Source organism: Trametes versicolor (genome assembly GCF_000271585.1).
Source record: "Trametes versicolor FP-101664 SS1 unplaced genomic scaffold TRAVEscaffold_13, whole genome shotgun sequence".
In the NCBI taxonomy this organism is placed as follows: Eukaryota; Fungi; Basidiomycota; class Agaricomycetes; order Polyporales; family Polyporaceae; genus Trametes; species Trametes versicolor.
Window position 1 is genome coordinate 1,918,179 of NW_007360333.1, and position 9,207 is coordinate 1,927,385.

Here is a 9,207-nt window from a genome sequence, read left to right on the forward strand (position 1 = left end):
TGCAATCTACTAAACCCGCCCCCAGAGCCTATAGGGGTACGTGTCTGTCGGTCCAACGTTCAAGATTTCTCTGCTGAAGCAGCCTGTCAGCATTGTCGCTCGAGCTAGAGGCGAAGACTCACCCTTTCATCGTCACAAACTGCACAACCATCGGAATTGACACGGCGCACTCGGACGATTCCAATCTCCTTTCTAGCCTAATGTTCGGGCAAAGATGGGGGATAATCGATATATGACATAGTAGAGGTACTGGTGATTTGACTTGTAAAGCACTTACGATCGTCATGCGAGGATGGGTGATCTCGCACCTCGGTGAGAAGACAGCAGTACGGATGAATGCGCGCGAGTCGTGCGCGTGAACACGTATCCCTACTAGTCTCAGCGGGCACTACTGAGAGTGACACGGCAGGTCCCATAATGGTCCCGAGTACTGAGAGCTGCAGCTGGGAACTTAGCTACGCTCGGGATTAACATGTTGTCGAGTAACCAAGAGTTGCGCCTGCACGAGAAGGCCAGAGAGCAACAGGATCGGAGATGGCAAGAGGCAAGACAAGCCCTCGAGCGGCGCGCAGTCGCTGGCCGCATGCGTGATAGTGATGACGTCATCCTTCATATTCGGCCACATCCGGCGTTAGCTGCCAGCGCTACAAAGCTGGCCGCAGGTTCGACACAAACCCCGAACACATGAACGGTCTTGGTATGAGACTAAAGCTGGCCGTACCTTCTTGCCGCTGTGCACCGCTGCTTGCAATCAGACTCTGACAGTGAGAAACATCACGCCTGCGGGGGATGAACCAGGACATCAACAAGCCCACTAGCGAGAGTCACCGTGCCGCTATACCCGCCTCTGGCGGTGGTGACTTCCCGGTCTGCGGCGAGCCTAGGGAAGCTGATGTTTTTGCATCTGTCGATCCCTACCTGGACTCTTTGGGTCTACAGTCGACGTACGGAACAGCAGCGGGGTCCGTATCAACTCTGCAGGTGTCATAAATGCGCCGCGCGCACGCGGACTGCAGCGCCGCAACACCCGGCATCGTGCCAATTTCGCTCACTTGGATGCAGTGACTGGTGCCGCCGTACAACTTGCGGACAACGTGCTCAAGGTATCCGAATACCTCCAACAAGCCAGCCGTGTCGTGGAAGAGTACTTTTTTGACGTGGAAAACAATGCTACGGAGTGACGACGAGTCAACGCTACCGGTGAGTACTCAGTGCTCATGTCCACGCTATATGATTAGAAAGAGCCTGGGGCAGCTGTTTGTAGGATGGACCCGTCGTGTGGACGATGGAGGCAGAGACACTAGATGTCAACTGCTGGAGCAATCGCTGTCATGAATCCAGCCACGTACGCTCCCGAGGCGCCGCGGCAGAGTTGACCCCCTCGGAGAAATCACACTCGTTCTGAAGATCTATCGTCTGTGCTGGGTCACTTCGTCTGGAATTTTCAGCACCATATCCGTGCATCAGGCTTTTTGAGATGGATTTCACCGCATCTAGGATCGCGATACACAAGACGAGCGAGCGATGATCGACGACAACTGGGAGGCAGTACTCCCTACCGGCAGTATAAAAAGGCTCTTGAAGGTTCGAGACTACAGCAGTCCCACCCCACCCCACCCCGCCTGACAACAGCCATATCATCTACCAGACCTGCCAGGTGCGCTACACCCTGCTCTAGCGCTTCTTGTGGTACTCACATACTGTCTTCGCAGGATGCAATTCACCGCCCTCGTCAGCCTCGTCCTCGCCCTCGCCCACATCGGCGTAGCCATGGGCAGTCCCTCCACGCTCCACGCCCGTGCGGAGTGCCCCCTGTTATGCGTAAACGACGCGGAATGTGTCGACTGCCCCTTCGATGTCAGGTATACCTGCATCACCGCGGGTGTCCCGGGCTCAGAAGGAGTACGTTTTCCTTCGAATTTGCAGGAAGAGGCGTCCGATTGACCGCTTCTGTTGGTAGATATGTGTCCCGACGTAGGCCGACTCTACCTGGCGCCGTGTCTAGGCCGCTGCGGCACTGCGTGGCGGCATTGGCCCCTTGCGCGAGGACTATGCATCGTGTCCATCGCGATGTATCCCCTTTTCTCGATCCGGTGTGCGGAACTTTATCAGATATGTTCAACATAGGTTACAAGAAGGCAAGGGTAGCGCTCGATGCGGGAGGCGTGGAGTACACGAGGAGTCGGATTGCTGACTCCGATTATGCAAGAAATTGAAGTTCGTTTTGCGAACTTTGCGCGGGCTCGTCGCTCGCCTGAGACCCAGGCTCTCCATCGTCGCGTTCGCTGCCCCGACTCATGCGATTGCCGTAATTCGAGGGGTTCGAATTCTCAGACTCAGGCGAAGAGTGACGTCACGGACGCGGGCCTACGGCAACGATGCTACGATAGCAGGCCGCGCCCCGGCACTGCACTGGGTGGTCGGCCGCTGCGAGACGCGAACCCGTCATCGGCACGGTTCTGTGTGTAGAGACGGCGCAAGCGCGCCCATTTGTTCTCTTTTCACGCGAGGATATTTGAGAGAACCTAACGGAACCGGCGGCAGTAGGGGGCGGAGGAACAGGGAAAACGCTCCAGCTGCAGACCGATACCCCTCGCGAACCCGTAAGTACAACACCTATGATCGCAAACTCCATATCATGTCTACGCGATCCTCGCCTGAACGTTCTCTCCGTCGCAGGGTCGCAGGGTCGCAGGGTCGGCCGCTCCAACGAAGCCAACTGCTGAAGCCCGACACGGAGGCGCTATACGCCCTCACAAGCACCGCGCGTTCGACGGAGAGTGAGGGAAGCTGATGTCTTACGGCTGCGCCTGCATACCCGCACCCACCTATCCTCCTTCCTACGACGTGGATCACTGCGTAATCTCTACTGGCTCTGCAGATGTTCGGCACCGCCGCGTACCAGGACCGCGGCGCTGCAACTCGGCGGCGCGCCGCCTATGATCATGCGCAGGCGGAGATGGCTTCGGTTTCGAAATAGCCAGGAAGGACGACTACATCGTCGCACGCAGCGTGCTCCGTCGTGCAAGAAGCGGCCTTATTGCCCTCTACAGGAATACGATACCGACTGAGAGGTGATTTGAAACACTCTGAAGGCGTTGCTAGAACGTCGGCTCCGTTGTGCGCTCCCAGTGCGCCGCGGCAGCGTGAACCCCCTTGGCGATTCTTGAAGCTGCATACTTCTTTCGGGGTCGTGCTGTTGAACTTGTCAGCGACCCCGGTTCGACGATGTGCAACAGGCAAGCAGCACTCCAAACGTACAAAAGGGCTCCCGAATCTGAGACACGGCAGCAGCCCTACCCCGTCCTCCAAAAACCGTACCACCAACCACACCAGGTACGCAACTCCCCGCTCACCCTCCTCACGCCTCCGCCCGCCGTACTAACCCGCAATTTCCTCTCCCGGCATTCAGAAACATGCAATTCACCACCCTCACCAGCCTTGTGCTCGCGCTCGCGCTCGCGCTCGCCCACATCGGCGCCGTCGTAGCCAGCCCCGCAGGCCTACAGCACCGCGCGGAGTGCTCCATCGTGTGCGTGAACGACGCGGAGTGCGTGGACTGCCTTGGTGTGACGGCCGCCCTCGACTGGACCTGCCTCGTCTTGGGCGTCCCTGGGGCGCAAGGGGTGCGTTTTTCGCGCGCGCGAGTCTGGGGTGTGCGTGTGTGGCTGACTGGTCGTGGTTGTAGCTGTGCCTCCCCTTGGTGTAGGTCCGCCCCGGTGACGACTGCGACTGTTGCGGGGTCTGGGCCGCCGCGACACGCGCGTGGAGTCTCTTTTTGGGCCTGAAGTTTTGCAGAAACACGGCGTAGTTAGCGTGTAGGATAAGAAGAGCTCGGGCGGAGGGAAGAGCAGAACTCGAAGGGAGGGGCGGAGTTCAGTGTAGTACGGCACCTCGGGATGTTAGGCTCTGCGAAAAAATATTTCTCTCGAGGTCTGTTCTCTTGATACGGCCCCAGTACGTCGAGGGCAGGCGCGATCTGTCCGAGTCAGTTTGTGCAGCTTGCTCGGTAACGCCAGAATGAATGTCTGGGGGAGGGGAGGTGGAATATTGGATAACGGATTAGCGGCAGACTCACTTTCTGGCCTTCCTTCGAATCTTCGTTCATTGCCCAATATTGCCCTACGGCTACTGGAGGGCGAGAAATTGATTGTCCCGTGCAGGGGTAAGAAGGAAGTGCGGCAGCCGAGGCCACCGGGCGCACAGCAGCATGAGCAGGATGTGGAGCCGGGAATGAATGCGAGGGGTGTTAGCCCGAAACGCGAGAAGTGGTGATAGAGAGGTCGCGGCAGAATAGCAAGCTTGAAGTCACCGTATTGGGACAAGCTGGCGCGCAAGCCTAGTACCCGGAAACACCAACCGACACTGGCGACAACCACGCCCCGGCGCCCCGCGCAGTGTGGAAGATGAGGCACCGGGGCTAGAGCCCCTCGTCACTGTATTCTCGCCCGACTACGGCCGCACTATGAGGGTCAAAGAGTTATTTTCAGTTGCAAAGTTCACCGGTGATGAGGGTGCATGCGCGTACGTTACACGGAGCGCAGTGCAAAAACCTTTGCGAGGCTTGGAGCCACCGTCTAAGGGCACCCTCAGCGTGCAGCGATTCCGCTGCAGAGACGATTGGGGCGATTTGCACCTCTGCTTTGGCGGGCCGCCTTGCGGACCCGGAGGTGGTGATTCTGACGCCGGGTGCGATGCCTTACTCTGAGCAATAAGCAGGGCCCTCGCGGTCTGGGAGGGGCTGATATTGTTCCATGGCACATAAGCGTCGAGACAGCCATTCGGCGCACATTGAGGAGATGTATACCTCCTCGTGCGGGACAGATCTGTCACCCCTAGCCAGACGATAAATGTGAGATATCGACATGCACGGATTGGAAACAGCCTGATGGAAGTTACCGTTCAAGCAGTACTTCCACTCGGAATCGAAAGAACGACCGTCCATACGCACTTCGCATCGCCAAGCTTCGACTGGGCGGCGAGAGTCAAGACGAGGTCGCGGTCGCAAGCGCTTGCTGAGCGCGTCTGCGCGAGCGGTGACGTCACTCTTCGAGTTCGGCAACATCCGCGCCACGAAGCTCGCGACCGTCGACTCTGACTGCTCTCTGTGTCGTTCGACGTCCTACATGCTGCAAAATTGCGCAGCATGCGCTTCTGCACCCACTAGCGTACTGCCCGTGGCTCCAAAGTACTGCCTGGGGGGACCAACCATGCTAAGCGGGCTCACTTGCTATCGCCCTTCCGTCGATGACGACAAACCACCGTAGTACGTCACGCTCGCTATGACAGGCGCTGACTCGGGCATTGCGCGGTCGGCGGCCCAGAGCCTCGTGTTTAGGAAGCTGATGCATGTGCAGGTTTAGAAACGGTTCTACGGGCGTCGTACAAGCACCGCGCGCACTAGGGGCGCGTCCCCGCAGTACCCAGCGTTGGGTAACTTTGGGTCAGTATGTAGATGACGATATGTAGCCAGCAAACTGTGCGGTACCCGGATTCCCACCAGAGGCCAGGAATGTCGCAGAGAAGTCTTGACCAGCATGATGAATGTGTTCCCGTGCGACGGAGCTGCATCGAGGCACAACACTAAGTATCTCAATCCTCACGGGGTAGTCGGGAACTGATTACTGCATTGTATAGGGCATCCCGTTGTGCAAGCAGCCGTGGGCCTATGTAAACAAGAATCAAGCGTCGTAAAAAGGGAGATCTGAACCATTGCATATGGAGGAGGCCTTTCTGGAGTAGTGGCCGTCATCGGAACCGGCTACGGCGCGCCCTCCCGAGGACCCACAGTTGAATTAGCCCCCTTGCAGAGAATCACACTCGTCGGAGCGCCGACCCTCCCCACAGGCTCTCTCCATCTGGATTCACCCCCTCCGTATGCGCACCTACCTCCGCCTCGGGCCCCGAGCGAAGGAGTACACTACATTCGAATTCGTGTTAAATAACACGAGCGGTCTATTGACCCCTTGCAGACGATCATGCCCGTTCTGAGACTCGACCCTCCCACTGGATCTATCCGTCGGACGCTCGACCCCCCGTATGCACTTCTCACTGCCGTAGGCTCGGGGCGATCGAAACTGGCGATGACGGAGCCGACCTGCGCGAGCGCGAGCGCGAGCGCGAGGACGAGGCTGGCCATGGGGAGGGCGGTGAACTGCATGTTGCTGGGTGGGGGCGGGGAGAGCGGTCAGTACGGTACGAGCGCGAGGACTCGGAGGGGGTGGGTGCGGAACCCATACCTGGTGGATTTGGTGGGGGATGCGGCTGTCGGATGGCGGGGCGGGGCGGGGCGGGTGGGGCGGAACTGCTGAAGTCTTGGACAGTGAGCGGGCCCTCTTATACTGCTGGGGGAGAGTGCGACCTGCTGGTCTTCGTCGAACAGAGATCGCCCATCGCGTAGCGTACAAGTCCCGATGTGGTAGCCCGGCCGCGCGTGCGCAGTGCGCCGTCCAGTGCGTGAACGACGCGGAGTGCGTGGACTGCCTCGGCACGACGTGCGTCTCCCTGGGCACCCCGGGCACGGCTGGGGTACGGGTCTCGTTCTCGTGCGCGCGATGCATCGTACAGGGAGACGCGCGAGACTGACCGGTTTTGTTGGCAGGCGTGTCTCTAGCGCGATGCGTAGGCCGGACGGTCTTGGTGCGGTACACGTACCGCGGTGACGCCGGCGTGGACATGGGCACGTCGCGCGGGGAGGGCGCGGGCCCGTTTCTCCTGTCTCAGATCAAAGTTCCCGGTCCGGGGTCGTGCAAAAACCCTAGTAGTCATCAGACGTGAAGAGAAGAACAAGTTGTCGCAGAGGCAAGGGTAGCCCTCGATGTGGAAGACATGTAACGTACGAGGCATCTGATTGTTGACTCGTTATGCAGGAAATCGAAGGACCCCTTCCGAAGTTTGCGCGCGCGTCGCTCGACTGAGATTTCTCTCCATCGACGCATTCGTGCCCCGAGGGAACCGAATCCTGGAACGTGAGACGCGAAATGCGCTCGAAAGACACCATGCCGCAGAGGCGGGCTTGCGGAAACCGTGCTACTACAGAAGGTCGCACCTTGGCACTGCGTGGTCGGCGAAGAGCCTCGTGCATGGGAATCTGATGTACAGCGCGCCCAAACTGGCACCAAAGCGGAACCCGCGTAGTCGTATTCGATGCCAGGGGCAGAAGCGGAGCTCGAGCTACCTCTGCAGGCTCTGCTGGGCTTATGGTAGAGGCGCTGCATCTGCACGAGGACCGCCACCTTGACACTCGACGTCGGGCAACTTCACGTCATGTGCAGCTGGTGGCCACGATGTCCAGAGGTGTGTGGGGCTGAACACCGGGTACACACCCTCCGGTAGTTCTGCAACGAGACTGAGAAAGTTGGAGACGTTGGTACACTATCTTCAGGGTACCATTCGACGCCGAGATACTAGATAGGGCCAGAAAACAAGGTTAGGACTGACGCGCTCCGCAGGGCACAGCTGACACCATCTTGACAAGATTTGTCAACGCGCCTTGTTGGACTGCTCACGCGCACGACTGAAGTCTAGTTGCGCGTTCCACGGCGTGGGAGGTTCTGTGGCCGATAAATAGACGAATACTCCCCAGCGACTTGCAGAAGCTCCTTCCCTTCAAGAATTAATTTGAATCGCACACGGGTCTGCAAGGTGCGCGACAGAGAAGCGAGCATACCTGCGAATTATCCTGACTCGAGATGACATGCGGACCTCCTCTGTAGCATGCACTTCACCGCCTTCGTCGTCTCCGCCCTTGCGGTGGTCCATATCGGAATCGCAGCAGCCGGGGCCTCTGTCCTCAGGGCTCGCCAAATGGAGTGCATATTTCCCCGCGTCATGTGCCTGACCACCGAGGATTGCAAGCGGCAAGGCTGTCCCAGTAGTTTTATCTGCCCCACACTACCGGGGGGTATGCCTGTGGTAGGAATTATGGGTCCGTCGCTATGAGCCGATGACTAAACACGCGTCCGTTGTTCACAGACCTGCCGCGCGCCTTCTCCAGACAGCATACTTCGGGTTGAGGAGGATGATTTGGGGCAGGATTCCGAGCGATTCGTTCAAGTACCGTAGTTTTTGAAGGGCACCATCTCTTGCACTCGAAAGAAAGGCTTTCGCGACCAACCGGAATCAGCATACACTCGAGAGAGGGCAGGAGCACACGTACCATTCGATACAGCTTGAGTGGTATGACATGTTGTGTGTTCCGGGACCAGGCGCGTCGGATTGTGGTATGGAGACCGCGGTGGACTCCCACGCCTGCCACGAGAGCTGAGCGTTGCCAATAACTGTGCTATGCGCCGAGCGCCGCGACATGGCTGAGTTCAGCTTACCTGGGAAGGTCGCAGTGTCGCCATCAGTAGTCGTCAATGAGCTGCATACATTCCCGGTGAAGAATGTGGGATATGCTCTCGTATTTTGCTGCTTGCCAGCCTGTACTCCGGAGTACGCCTGAACGTTCCCTCCGTTGCAGTTTCCGCCGCTCCAACGAAGCGTGCTGCTGCATCCCGACAGGCAGGCGCCATACGCCCTCAAGGCCTCACAAGCACCGCGCGATTGACGGAGAGGGATAATTCTATTTGGAAACCCCGGGTACACCTTGGAACCCCTCTGCTAGTTTGGAAACCCGGTTTCGTCGCGGCCTGCACCGGAGCACCTCCGGGTGATGCGTACCCCAAATGGGACGTGGTCGGCAGGTGCGTGCGCGCGCGCGCGGCTCTCTTGTTTCATACACGAATACGGGCACGCACCACGTTCTAAACATCTCGATCACAGCCGTGCGTCACGAAGCTGGCTTGAACAATGGATCGGCGCACATCCGACTCGTCGCGAGCAGGTGAATGCATTATAATTCCAAATATGTCTCTCGGAATACGCGCATCTTCAAGTTTCTACTTCATTGATATAGTTCATGCTGCGCGCGAGGCTCGATGTGAGTCCCGCGCGCTGCGCGAACTGTTCAGGAATTGTCTCAATTATTTACAGAATTACCACGTAGCGTCCAGATGTTCTGGAGTCCCCCGACGGCGCATCGCGCGTGCCCTCCGTAGGACGGCGGGCTCGCGCGTAGGGATCCGCGCGGCCGAGGGCGCCTGTTGCCCGGCCGCGTTTGACACCTTCGGACAGGGGTTTCTACGTGTAATCTTTTGGAACCCGGGTTATTGTGCGTACCCCGGGTTTCTAAATAGAATTATCCGACGGAGAGTGAGGGAAGAA

General features: G+C 58.5%; 1 protein-coding gene across 1 annotated transcript; it reads left to right on the forward strand.

The window, feature by feature from the left end:
• Positions 1 to 3,416: 3,416 nt before the first annotated feature.
• TRAVEDRAFT_53491 (uncharacterized protein) lies at positions 3,417 to 3,709 on the forward strand (the record flags this gene model as incomplete). Its single annotated transcript, XM_008046382.1, has 2 exons — positions 3,417 to 3,626; positions 3,689 to 3,709. The coding sequence occupies 2 exons, from the start codon at positions 3,417 to 3,419 to the stop codon at positions 3,707 to 3,709; spliced, it is 231 nt and encodes a 76-aa protein (XP_008044573.1).
• Positions 3,710 to 9,207: the final 5,498 nt, after the last annotated feature.